Consider the following 14,932-nt stretch of genomic DNA (forward strand, 5'->3'; position numbering starts at 1 on the left):
TCTTTAAAATAATTGTTTTATTAATATAACCTAAAAGGTGGTTTCGAGGACGTTTTAGATTTTATTTAGTTTTAAATAGTTTATTTTAGGTTATATACATATAATATAATATATATGTATAACAACGCTTACCATGTAAAGATCATGTAGAGACGTTCACAGATTAAACTTTAAAGTGACAGCTTATCAATTACCTACCACATATCATTATATCTATCATTATATCATAGCTGACAACTAACTAGTCTACCGGGATTAATATATCAAAGAAATTCTCTAATTCTCTATTCATAGATCTACACCTATGAATAGAGAATTAGAGAATCTAGGTCTACACCTATGAATAGAGAATTAGAGAATTTCTTTGATATATTAATCCCGGCAGACTAGTTAGTTGTCAGCTTACAACTTTATTATTAAATCAACAGTAGATATTATTATTGCATAATATCTACTGTCGCGGAAAACCCTTGGAATAACGTACAACGGAAGGTTCAGGCCGACCGAGTACGTAGACAAGCCCCGGAAAAGAAGAAGAAGAATCCTTGGAATCTATACTAATATTCTAAAGAAGAATTTTTTTTTGTTTCTTCGTTGTTTATTTGTCACCGCTTAACTTTGAAATTACTGAAACAATTTCAATAATTCTTAATCCTAAAATGGGTGCAATCACAGGAAAAAGCCAGTCTTATACGTGTATAATAAACGTACTTTAATCTGTTTGTAGAGAGCATTAAATATTTGCCTACAAAACATTATACAGACTGAAGTCGCATAAGCTCTAGTAAATAGGTAATTTAGTTTCAATTCACACAACGCTTTTAATGGCAGCGGTTAAAGAGGCATTATGCGTTGTTGATAACCATTATTTCTGCACATTTTGCAATCACACGGAGAGCATAATTCCAAGAGCCTTTTCGTTCTAGAACATCGTCACGTTCAAGTGTTCATGCTGGGAAAATCTCATTTTTGTTACAGGCATTTTGTTTATTCCAAAGTTTATAAAAATGATTTAACGCTAACTTTTACAACATTAATAATATCAAGTAGTATGAAATGTATTATCGTGACACTCAGAGGTTGGATAATTGTAAACATCGATTAGAGTTTAATTACGTAAACGTACGTAACCTAACGTACTTACGTATAGTTACATTGCATTTGCATTAGTACTTACTCTAGGGTTCCATAAGAAGAGCGCCAATTGGATTTATGGATTGGATAGCCTCCACTGTCCGTACGACAATCCGTCTGTCAGTCTGTCCGTCAGCGGGCTGTATTTCATCAACAGAAATACGAGTAGTTTGCAGTCTTGTGACGTCATCACTAGATTATCAACTGAGAGTTTTTAATAAGTAGTCTAACTATAGTGGTCAGATGATGAAGCCATCCTAGAAACAGAATTTCCCAACTAAACAAAAAAGCATAACAGCTTCGTGTTTATTTTTCAATGGATTTGTTTCGATAGGAACTATAAAAGTTATCATAGAATATATAGGTGACTTCATTTATTACTTGTAAGTACTAATGCAAAATATAATTTACAAACATGGGCTGTACGAGAGAATTTCCGTCAGCAACTAAAATAATTAGCAAAGTACATTTTGGCCAACGACGTACTCTAATAGTGTTAAGAAAGTTGGTATTATCTACTTAAGAGCTTGTAAACCTTATCCAAGTTTTCGTGGGAGTTGCTGAATTAACTTGAGAACTATTTCCGACAAGAATAATCGAGCAGCTGTTATTAAAGTTGAAAGTTTACAGAAAATCGACTCGGAGCAACGCAGTATTATATATCTTTCGTAAGAGTATGAAAGGTTATGAAAGTTTGGAACCTGTTTTTTATAGATAACTTATTGCACGCCTCATAAGCGAAGCGTTGAGGTGGGTATTATTGTCAGTTTACGCACACCGAGTGATTCTCCAACTTAAAATGTCACACTTTTTTATTCTTTATTGCTTTTATAAGTGAATATAAATAGACAAATGTTGAGAACAAACACTATTTTTAACACTCTTGATATTTTTAAATCTATTTATATTATTTAAACTAATTAATAATTTGTTCTGTCTTGGACGTCCGTGTGTCTGTATGAGCGGATCCCGTATCTTGTGGTCACGATAACGAGCGAAATACTTCACTTATCGAGTTGGTTTTTTTTTATAGGCTTCAGTATTTTGAGGAATAGATGCCTATTACTTTTCACGGTATAATTAAATGTAGTTCAATTATTATTTACAAAAAATCTCAATTTTATTGTAATAAATGAGATTATGAGGCGTGCACGTTTGGATTTTCCAACATTTTTAATGAATGATTCTATAAATAACTATAGCTAAATAAAATAAATAAATATACAAACAAAAATACACACACCGCCATCAAAAGTATGCGTCCCAAAGTACGCGTCGCGTTGTGTAGGTACTATGCTCGTATCGGTATTTTATCTTCAATAGGGTTGTCATAAGGAAACACTTAGTGTTTTCAATTCGTTTGTATGGAAAAATAAATATGCTTCTTTTGATTTAATATTTTTTACAGGGTGATCCGTGATTCCTTATGAATTTTTTTTATGCAGCCTTCAATATTATTCCGTTATTCTGTTACACGGTGTATATTTAAAAGCGAAAGGTCACTGACTGATTCACTGACGGATTCATCACGAAGTCTTAGGATAAAGCCTACAAACTGGAAATTCAAAGGGTAGGTTTCTTCTAGGATGTAGGTGCCATAGTGTGATAATGTAAACTTGAGACTATGTGTTTCTGTCTGATTGTGATCTGACAACGTATAAATCATGACTGATTTTGAGGTTCTGGTGAAAATTGGCGTAGGTGGTCCCAGGTTTTTTTTTATTTTCAGGACAAATCAAAATTTCATCGCGGACGAAGTCGCAGGCTACGGCTAGTTTATTTATATTTAAATTAAAATTAACAAAGTGGTTAGAGCCCCGTTAAGTTAAACCATCTCACTTCAAATGGTAAAAGTCGCACTATAAAGGTTCAATACTTCAGTGCGGAACCCTAAAACATAGCATAAAAATAATCTCTTAGAAATGTATAATATAAAACCCAGTGTCTTAAGATAAACGAATAACTTCGGAACGTTAAGCCAAGTGCAAACCTGACAATAGTTACGACTGTAATATCTGAATAACTTTTATTGCAGTAGGTTATTCAAACTAGAAAGTATTTAAAATATACTTACTATATTTTAACGTCGACTTTGCACTCGCGTATTTTAAGACAAATAACACAAACTCGCCTTTAACCTATTGACAGAAGAAACAATTTTTTGGCTGTCATAAGATTCAAAATTACAAAATGTGTTTTTACACTCAGAGAATTCACTATTCAGGGAAATGCGTATAAAAAAATATCTAGACTGATAGCAGTAATGGCTTCCTAAATAATTTATTTTCATAAGTTTAATTTACAGAAGCTGAAGTCTACAATAAATTAAAAAAAAACAGAAAGAATGCGAGAACAATCGCGACAGAAACCTTTGTCCTTATGAAAAAACCTAACACTAGACGAATAAAGCTTAGATTCGCTTAATTGGTATTTGAATTTCGATAACGGCATTTTCTCGAGACTTTTTATTAGTATTTTTCATTAAGTAAAACTCCAACTTCTACATTGACACACCGTGTCAACCCAAAATGATGCACAATAAATTGAAGTGCATATCAAATCAACATCTTTATTTCATTAGTGCACTGCATATCTAAAAATACATATAAAAATTTAAAACACTATATTACATTTCTTGTTTACCAGAATTCTCTATTTTCTCGGTAAAGGCCTCCTCTAAGCTAACGCCCTATTGGTGGCTTTGCATTACCACATACCTGCAATTTCCACAATCCAATCAGGCCATGTCTGACCAACGTTCGAGCGTTGGTCAGACATGGCCTGAGCGAGGGTTGATGACCTCCACTAGCGCATTGATAAGCGCTGTAATCTTATACGTTTAGATCCCGGGCTTAATCCCTTGCAAGGCAGGAAATTGAGATTTCTCAATTTTCTGTGGTATTTGTTAAAGGCCCTAGCCGTGGCTAGTTCTCACCCTATCGACAAACTTGCGACCAAGCAATTTAGCGTTCCGGCACTATGCCGCTTAGGGATGTGTGTTCAATATTACTACCGTTATAGGTTTATCCGCTACCATCTTAGACTGTGTCATAACTTCCTAACAAGTAAGATTGCAGTCAAGGGCTAACTTGTAGTGAAATAAAAAAAAAACAACGAATACTCTGATTGCCCTTCCCCGAGTGTCGCTGTTTAATAATGGCGCTATAATTTTATAGAAAAAACAGCACCAAAAATCTCTAGTTTTTTAATCTTCATTGTGTAATCATTTGTTATGTAATCTCCTTATTTAAATTATTCTTAAGATAACAGCATTGTTTACTTAGCTTAATATTTCCCAAATCAGCTCTTATCAACAGAATAAAAACTCAGCAGTCACTAAATCAATCTCAGTGAGACTTCAAATATGGCTGACAAAGTAGCTGTCGTGACAGGCTCAAATAAAGGCATAGGATATGCTACAGTCCGAGAACTGTGCAAACGAGGTGTGGGATCTGTATACCTAACAGCAAGGAATATACAAAAAGGCCAAGAAGCAATTAAAAATTTAAAAAAAGAAGGTTTTAATCCTCTCTTCCATCAACTCGATGTAACGGATAAGGACAGTGTAAAGGTATTTGCAGATTTTTTGAAACGAAAGCATAGTGGTTTGGATATTCTTATTAATAATGCTGGAGTCATAACTTCAAATTTCACCGAGACTACATATGAAGATTCGGTACGTGTGCTTAACACTAATTACTACGGTGAGGTAACTATGCAAAATTATATGTTTCCAATTTTGAATGACAATGCTCGAGTTATAAACATATCTAGTGATTCTGGTCATATTTCTAATCTAAAAAACACCTACTGGATCAATCGACTTACCAAAGAAGACATTAAAGTGGAAGACATAAATGCATTTGTGGATTGGTTTTTGGATTCTGTTAAGAATGGCACTCTCAATGAAGAAGATTTTGAGGAAATGCCTCTTTTAGCGTATATAATTTCGAAGATTGCTCTCTGTGCTTTGACAAGAGTCCAACAAAAGGAAGTGGGACGAGGTATATCAGTAAATTCCTTAAATCCAGGGTACGTCAAGACCGATATGACAAATAATACCGGTTACTTAACTATGGAAGAAGCAAGTGATGCCCCTGTTTATTTAGCTCTGGATGTTGACCAATCTGTTAAGGGAAAATTTTTCTGGTTTGATAAAACCGAAAAAGAGTGGGCAGACCCGAATCAAAAGTTATTTATACCTTACGCGGATATGGAAAGACTACTAAATCTAATTTAATTTATTTATTAAATTATAATTAACTAAATATAATTCGTATAATTAATTATGATTTTATGCATATCATCTGTGTAACGTAAATATACTACGACAATACACACATCGCCATCCAGCCCCAAAGTAAGCGTAGCGTAACATGTTATGGGTGCCAAGATGACAGATGAATATTTTTATAAATAATGTACATAAATACTTATAATGTACAGATTAACATCCAGACACTGAAAAACACACATGCTTATCACACAAACATTTTGCAGATGTAAATACCCTCTGCTTAAAAAGAGCCAAGGTGTTCTAACTCACCATTTGAAGGCGAAGTTACGGCACCACTTACGCATAAGATCGCAACTTGTTCTGCTAAAGAGGACCCACCTTCGGGTACCGTTACGTGCGGGCGACGGAACATTTGCGCATCATCCACGTATTAAACGTATCCACGTATCCATCTCTTGGTCCATCCGGCAATTAATGAAGGAGGAGACAAAAAGTGTGGTGCTTTTTTAACCAAAATTCTTAACTTTTATCGATGACTTCTAGGAAATGGAAATGGGGTAGTTCAATCCCCACAACAAGGTCCTTGTTAAAGTTGATGTGGTATGGTTTCCACGATAATTCGCTTGGTATGTAATACAAAATGACGTCTTGTTCACGGAACAGATTACAGTTTCAGTATACAGTTCTGCATTCTGAGGCCCAGACGTTTCCTTTTTCCCAAGTGACCACATTGGTACTGAGAAATGTGCATACGATACACGCGAAGAAGAACAGTACAACCAGCGTAGGTTTTTTTTATGCTAGACTGCTTTAAATATAACGGTTACTTAAACGGTATAAGTTTATTTCCCTTAAAACACGACGGTAGTTTGAGGTTATTTCGAGTTTTCATAATAAATATTGTTACGTGATGTAGTTCCCAATCACGACGTTTATTATGGTAATACGTCTGTTGAATGTAAATGAGCAATAATATCGGATAAGCTTCCAGCAACAAGTTGGTCAGGATGTCATTGAATTATTTATTGATCTCTGCCTGCGCTAGTACGAGCGGATTTGTTTTCCATATTGTACAGATTCTCCTGCTTTTCGTGTACATAAAGCAAAATGAAATTCCACAAAGTAACTAAGTAGAGGATTCATTCTTTATTAATAAACCAACGAAAAATATATTTTTCTAGGGCAATAATAATTACAAACTAAAATAAATATTTACAATAAATATAAGCCGTCTAACTGTTCACTTATGGGCATGGCACCCAAAATGCTGGCGCAATTGCCCCTCTGAATTGCTAGACTTAGCCGTTGGGCTAAATAAGCGCTAGCTTTTAGGTCACCAGACGTAAGGACCGTTTTGAGAAGTTTTGAGACACGATGTTAATACAATTTTTCGTGTCCGAAGACCATGGGCCCAGAGAGCATTGCATCATCAATTCCCAGGTCAAGGACCAAGTCGTAGTGGATTAAAAATAACGTAGCAATATACTAGTGAACTAAGAAGACACAAGTGCTCTCTTCGTTCGGCCATAAAAAAATCATCGATTTAAGTATTAGATAGAATCAGGCGTACTTTGCGGAATTTTATGATATACTTTGAAAATTAAGCTTAATTTTCCATGCTCCGCGTAAAACGTAAACAATTTTTCATTGTAAAGTCAACATCTCTGAGGATGAAATTAAAAAAAAAAGATTGAAGAAATTATAAATTACACCGTTCTGATTCTCCTGCTTTTCGCGGAGTATAGCAAATTAATATTTATTTCCATAGCACGTCGATGTAAGACCAAAAAAAATTAGATTGGAAGGACTGCCTTCCGTTACATATTTTTCGCCGTTAGTATAAGTGACGGTGATTGAATATTAGGGTGATGGATTACGTTGGGTCCCTCGTCACGTTTGCGTCACGTCAACGCATTGTGCGGTGTGCGGCGGGACGGAATGTGCGTGTCCTGCTTTTAATGGAGCGCTTATTTATTTAGTTACATTTTATTTATATCTTCCTTCCTGCACTATATTTCTAACGTTCGTTTAATGTTGAAATATTGTACACAATTACAGGCCCACCATAGAGCACGTCTTTCCTGTCAGAATAGATGGGTTCAAGGCGTAGTACACATTAGACATTAGAAAACTCTCAGCAAGCATGCAGATTTCCACTCGATGTTTTCCGTTTGAAACGTACATAACTCCGAAAAGTAAGAGGTCTTGGGCCTAGGATTGAACTCGGTCTTCCGTAAAAGAAGCCGAAGCCCTAACAATACTGTTAACAAAAAATTCTAAACATAGTTGACAGGTCTAAATTTAGTGAAGAGCATAAGTAGAAAATAAACAAACAAACTGAAGCACTTTTGCATACATAATACTTATTTATTAACTTGTCTGTGAACCACAATTATTGATGAACATTCTGAAAATGTTTTAATATTTTGGCGGTACAAAGTGTACCGATACGTTCAAATAAAGGGACATTGGTATGAGTTAACAAACAGAAGCATTTTCGAATTTATAATATATGCTACAAATATGAAACGAACTTACCGATCTTTATTCAATTATTTTATCGGTACACCGTGTTCAGATGAAATTTCAATAACGGTATTTTTCTAAATGGTCGTTGTAAATTTGCCAATTTTTTCACAGACGCATAAAAATGAAAAGGTCATGGTTAGAAGGAAGCGACCATCGTAATAAATTTGCCGACGTTAATATAAGTGACGTTGATTGAGTGCTAGTGTAAGGCTGACTTTCCATAAGCCCTGTGCAAAGTCGCTATGCGGTGCGATGGTGATGTCTATCGAGAGGTTTCACCAAAACTAAGCAACGTAACAGAGAGGCCAAGAGAGTTTTTATGCTTTTAGTAGAAGTAATGCTTTTTGGGACAGAGCTCGTCGGGAAATTACTACCACTTATTTCTGCCGCCATAGCATTGCCGTTCCGATCTGAAGGACCATAAGCCTTAATAACTTCGCCTAAGGTTGATAAGCACAGGGCAGTAGATTGTAAAACCTGGTTTTGCATGTTGGAAATCTCTTGGTCCATCAATTATTACTATAATAAAAGAAGAAAATAAATTTATTCTATTCTATTGGTACAAACAACACATCTCCTTATAAAGAAACATAGCCGTCTTGTGACGCGCTGCAGAACAGATGGTGTACAGCTCGGTATATTATGTATTGCATTATATATAGCTAAACGTGCGATAAACGACACTGTTTTCAGCTGTGACTCAAGTGAGGAAAATAAATATGTAAAGTGTGTAACAGTCACTAGAGTGCGCGAAGTTATAGATATCAGCACAAAAGGTATACTGTGTGGCCTATATGGATGTGTAATGGCTTTAATAACGCACTATTTTTAAATCGCGCCCAAAAATATTCCGTTCTTGTTTATAAAAAAAAGCACCGTTATATTTTAATATCTGTAGAGTCGAAAACACCCATATGCACGTTTTTTTCCTATGCCACTACCATTTAGCCATTTACTGACTAGGTCGTTAGGTGTATGGCAGTTATATTAAACCCATAGAGACCAATCGCTTTATACGCGGCATCGTACTGGAACTCTAAAACGCTTGGCGGCACGTCTTTATTGACATGGTGGTAGCTAGGCCGAAGCCTCCCAGCAGACCATAGAAAATTCAGATATTATAAATTTCCAAATTGTCCTTGCCGAGAATCGAAGCCAAGACCTCCACTTATATGACCAAAGCACTCACCACTGCGCCAAGGGGGTAGTGGAAACTCATAATGAAACTCTAAGTGCTCCATATGCAGATTTCAATTACAAATCGGTACATATGTTGATAAACAGGAAACAGTTATCACAACAGTAGTTTAGCAACAAACGTCCGTAGTATACGAGATTAATTTATTTAACGTATTTAAAATATATGTTTTACCTGTATACCTCCACTGACTTAATTTCCCTTTACAATTAATTTATATTGTAATATGAAATAATATCTTGTTGTTCAGATAGCATGATTCACTGCAGATCACAAAGTTCTTGGTTAATTTTATATCCGGAATTTCTAAGTATGAGCCCGAATTAAAATATTTTAAGGGAGCATGTATCATAATTATCAAAATCATCAAAATTTAGAAAACCTTTTTAACCTAGGATTTGAACCTGCCATTCTCTGGCAATCGCGGCCTATCCCATTACAAACTAAGCTGCGATTCTCAAACCATCGATTACCCGACTGTGCAAGAAGAAGGGTTAGGTTTTATATCAGTCTTATAACGACTGTAGTGGGTTTTTTTTTAATATTCATTGTAGTATATATCGTCCAAGTGTACCTAAAACACTTTAATAAAAACTATATAATTACGTAAGAAATTTATAAAACCTTACATAGAGATTAATAGAAAGTATACAATTGTCTTGGCCTGTATGAAATTTTGGATAGAGGTAGCTTAGCATCCTGGTGATAATATTATTATTGCATAAGATGCTTTTGCTATAAATGCGAAAGTATGTTTGTTTTTAATTGTCAATCAATCAGTTAACTTGATTCTTGGCATAGAGTCGAAAGGCGTAGAGCTAGGAGGCTACTATATATACCAAGTAAACCACGGTTCCACGGTTACCAGGGATCCATGGGATTTGTGAAAAACTGTAATACACGCGGACGGAGAATGCGGAAAATAGCTAGTAAATATTGAAACAATTGATGTGGACTAAGTCGCAGACGGTTGGTCAGAACCCACAATCAACCTGTGCACAGTGTCTTCGCCGGCGAAGACGAGGTCCCCGACTTCTGACGTCATCCGGACGTAGGCTCGCACCACGTTCTCTGAAGCGTGCGGACTAATCCCCATCCGTAACCCTTTCACTCCAATCGTCGCCTGAGCCGTCACATGAGGTGCCCTAAGGCCGACGATCCCTTCGCTTCTTCGAGTCCTAGGGTACAGACTCTTCTTGGCAGAGCCCCATTCCGAGGCTCGCCAACAGGCCCGCGTTACGCTGTTAAAATCATCAGGGTTAATCAGCTACACACGATCCGAAAAAAAACGGAAAACGTCTAATTTCCTATAAAGCGTAGGAGATCACAAGCAGGGGTAAAATAAAACAAGATCCTCTAATATTTTATTGACCAGCAATACGATACGCTAGAGAGTATCCGATCGACACTTTCACTTACCACATATTAACGCAATGGCGAAAAGGGATCGTGAAAATGAATCAACTTGAGCGGGAAAACCAATAACGAGCTCTGCGTAAAAACATTCACCGGAGAGAGTATTTTATTAGCAGAAACATTTATTGAAGAGACCTCCTAGGTAATTCAAATCGTCATCATCATCACTATCAAACTTGACGGCCGAATGGCGCAGTGGCCAGCGACCCAGCTTTCTGGGTTTATAGCCGTGGGTTCGATTCCCAATCGAAAAATAATTTTATATAAATATTCTAAATATTTGTGTGATGAACATGAATGTTATTCAGTGTCTGGGTGTTTATATCTATATTTAAGTACTTATGTATAATATTCATAAAAACATTCATCAGTTATCTTTATATACATATTTCTTGTGTGCGTGTGTATGTCACTGAACTCCTCCTAGACGGCTGCACCCTAGATGGTTTAGATTCACAAATCAGCCCGACAGATGGCGCTGGGGTCAGCTAGTATATATATATATATATATACTACACAAGTTACGTACACAAGTTACGTAAGTTAGTTGTAGTATATATATATATATATATATATATATACTACACAAGTTACGCTTACTTTGGGGCTAGATGGTGATGTGTGTATTGTCCTAGTATATAATTAAACTATCACGGGCCCACTCTAGGGCACGGGTTGGCAATAAGAATGAGAAGGGCTTAGGCCGCAGTGTAGACTTCACACGCCTTTTCTTCTCAATGCAAATTTCTTCACCAAGTTTTCCTTCGCAGAGCAAGTGCTATTTAATTGCGTAAATTAAAAACGCACGAGAGATGCGTGCGTGGCTGAATCCCTAAACACTAGGCTACACCTCTATATAATCGCTAAAGTGTATACAATAGGGAATTAAGAGATCTATGTAAGAGTATATTGAGGTCAAACGTGTAACATTTGGTAGCAAATGGGCTGCTATCACGCGGCCACAGAAATAAGGGTTGGCTTTATAAACATCGTGAATAGCCATTCGAGAACCGATAGAGTTAAGAAATCGAATTTTCAAGATCGGGCAAAGTCGAAGAAGATAAAAGAATGCTGGCACACAACAAATCTTTTTTTTTAATTTTTTTTTTATTGAAAAATAAAAGGTCTGTCGCAATTTAGGTCGCAATACATTGAGGCTTGATAGAAAAACAATAGAGTATACCAGTGTTCGCCTACTGATTGAAATTCGACCATAAATAATTAAAATTATAAGGTGGAACATTGTTAATGTTGTATTGTCAAAGACTGCACTTCTTTATTCACAGATTTCGCCAAGGCTGTCAGTTTATAATCCAAATGGATTGAATAAGAGTATATATATGCGTGTTTGTGCCAAATACATGGTAGTGTATGTAATGTTTATTTAACAGCAGGAGAGCAAAATAATTACACAACGCTTACTAATATTATATCCATTACTAAACAGTTCAAGAATAGAAACTCTTAAAAAATTATGCCCTGCATTATTCAACTCTTAACAAAGCTCAAAGTCGAAGGTTTGCATATTTCCAGTAGATATATGAGCGAATTTTAACGGTTCACATATTTTCCACATTTCGCTTGGGTTTGTATAAAAGCCTCTGACAGACAGACGGAATGAGTTGCCACAAAAGGAATATAAACTCTGGCTATAAAGTTCTGTGAATTTATGAAGACTTTTAATAAACGATTCAATGTATTGTAGACAATGTTCCACCCAAACTTTGACAGAGTTAATCTCAAAGGTTTCTCGTTCCAGTAGAATGAAGTAGTAGCGCATATAGCGCTGCCCGTACTCCAATGTTGAAGTGTTATTAAATTCTGACCTGCCATCACCACACAGCAAAAAACTGAGAACTTTATTGGAGAAATACTGTTGTGCAACAAAGTGTTAGTCAAAGTCAAATATTTTTTTATACAAATAGACCTATAGAAGGCACTTTTTATAAGTTATGTACTTATCATTAGTGCCTTAACATTTTTACCGTGAAACATAAATAAATAATTGCAGAACTATCATGTATTTTTATATTCTGAAATGTTTACGTACACCTTTATATATATATTTCTTGTGTGCGTGTGTATGTCACTGAACTCCTCCTAAACGGCTGGACCGATTTGAATGAATTTTTGGGTATGCGTTGGGGTAACACACTGGATGATTTAGATTCACAAATCAGCCCGACAGATGGCGCTGGGGTCCGCTAGTAATATATAATATCATTGACTTAGATCGTAGCTGACGAGAGCTAAACGGTCCTGCCTCAATTGGCCTTTTGTCTTATACATAACCATCGAAGTTACTCCCAAGTGAACTATCGCCGCTTAATACAGGAGCAACAATAAATAATTGCTTGCTATCAAGACCTGACTTTCCCTTGTGATAGTAGCTTTACCACTATTAAACAACGCGTAAAAGAAAACCAAAGTAATACTTCACAGGCTTCAAAGGGACATTATTTACTGTCTCTGAGACTTATCTGCTTCACCGACAGCCTAATAGTTTTTGAGTTTTTGACCCCTGCCATAGTTTTTACCTTAGTTTTTACCCTATTTTTTTGATTTTTATTGATTTTAATTTTGCATGTGATGTTAGCCCTAACATATTTAAAATTAAAATCAAGTGACTCCTGTCACGCGCGCGTACGCGTAATACGTTGCGTAGCGTACGTAGCGTAGGTACTATGCACGTGTCGGTCTTTTATCTTCAATAGAGTCTTGAATTAGGTTGTATGGAAAAATAAATGTGCTTCTTTTGATTTAATATTTTAAAAGGGTGATCCTTATGATATATACTTATACCGCTAAACATTATTTCGTATTTCGGTTACACGTTGTAAATGAGAAAAAAAAAATACATATTTTGTGCGATTAACAGTAACTTTTGCGCGGATAGATGTAGTTATAGTTTAGGGGTTGGATACTCTTTGTCTGCGTATAAAAACGCTTAAAATCAAGCTTAATTTCATAACATCTAGCCTAAATATTACATAGTATAATAAAAATAAAAACAAATTATTTAATTAGTTTAAAACCAGTGTTTTATGATAAAGTTTTGGATAGGCTTTTTTATCATATCAATGACTACCTAAATGGAAAATTGTAATAATTAACGATATTATTTTTCTGTTATTTTAATTTCGGGATTTCCTTTTTTTTGTGTTTATACTTTCAATTTATTTAAATGTGACTTGTTATTTAATGTGGAAATTTAATAAAATGATTAACGACTTATAAAAATTAAATAAAACATATGTAAACAAAATAAAAATTGTTTGATTGATTTACGTACGATCTTTACACTAAAAAGTACTTATAAGATCGTGGTCATAACAAAACATGTAAGAAAAATACAGTGTAATCATTGAAATACTTATACACAAAAAATTATTATTTTTCTAATTACTGCTAGTTGAAGCTATAAATTTGTATAATATATCGTTTTATTCCTAGTGACGCCATTCCGAAACTCCCATACTAAGTGAACCTTGTCCTTTGGGTACAACCCAACCCAACTTTGGTCCTACAAACAAAACAAACAAACAAAGAAATACTAGAGGTAGAATGTAAAATTAAACATAATAACGTTAAAGTTTGATAAAGGTACCTCATTTTCTTGGTATGTATGAATAAACGTAATAATTGCGAACCTTTTTTTTTACCTTCAAGACATACAATTTATTACGGACTGCTTTTTGTCTTTACTAAATTTATAACTTCTACCTTTCAGCCCCAATTGAAAATCGATTATATCGGGGTAGGTCCTTTATCTGCGTCGGACTCCCAAGTGAGCTATCACCGCCTTAAACATAAATCACGCAGAATCGTTTCAAAGCGAAGATAAAGCTATCTTTGTTTCTAAGTTCTGCGCTCGACGAGGGTTTGTGGTTCACAAACTGATAATCATGACAAATGAGACCTGGCCAATATAAATTTAAACGCCTCTATTTATAGGAATAATTTAACGCAGGCTAGAGACTGTTTGTCTAGGATAGAAATCAAACTAAAACATTCTATATTCAAAATAGCTCATAGTAACCAAGCCCATTAAAGGATAGATTTATAAAAGACGGCCGATGTCGTGGTGGAGACGAATGCTGAACATCACCTGGACCGAGCACAGTACTGACTCCATATTAAAAATGGTGGACTTGCAAACACTCTCTGTCTGCGAAAAACACTCGAGTACTTTGCTCACATAGCCAGGAAAGACGGGCGTGCGGAAATGGTGTGAATGAGATCGCACGACATTGGTCCCCTTTTACAAATCTAATAGCGGTCCCAGGCTGGTCCTAAGTCAAACTTAAAAGATAGACATATGCAGTCGCATACATATTTTTAGAACTTTTAAAGGGGAAGAACTTTGTGATACATGATTTTAACGAAACTTTAACCGTTTACGCAGTGCCCGCAGCGGT

The 14,932-nt window shown here is 35.5% G+C and overlaps 1 protein-coding gene across 1 annotated transcript; it reads left to right on the forward strand.

Moving 5' to 3' along the window:
• The first annotated feature begins 4,498 nt into the window (after nt 1–4,498).
• Nucleotides 4,499–5,374, forward strand: LOC120630125 (carbonyl reductase [NADPH] 1-like). The gene has a single exon (XM_039899276.1). It carries the CDS (start codon nt 4,499–4,501, stop codon nt 5,372–5,374), a length of 876 nt encoding a protein of 291 aa, XP_039755210.1.
• Nucleotides 5,375–14,932: the final 9,558 nt, after the last annotated feature.

Source organism: Pararge aegeria, chromosome 15, assembly GCF_905163445.1.
Source record: "Pararge aegeria chromosome 15, ilParAegt1.1, whole genome shotgun sequence".
In the NCBI taxonomy this organism is placed as follows: Eukaryota; Metazoa; Arthropoda; class Insecta; order Lepidoptera; family Nymphalidae; genus Pararge; species Pararge aegeria.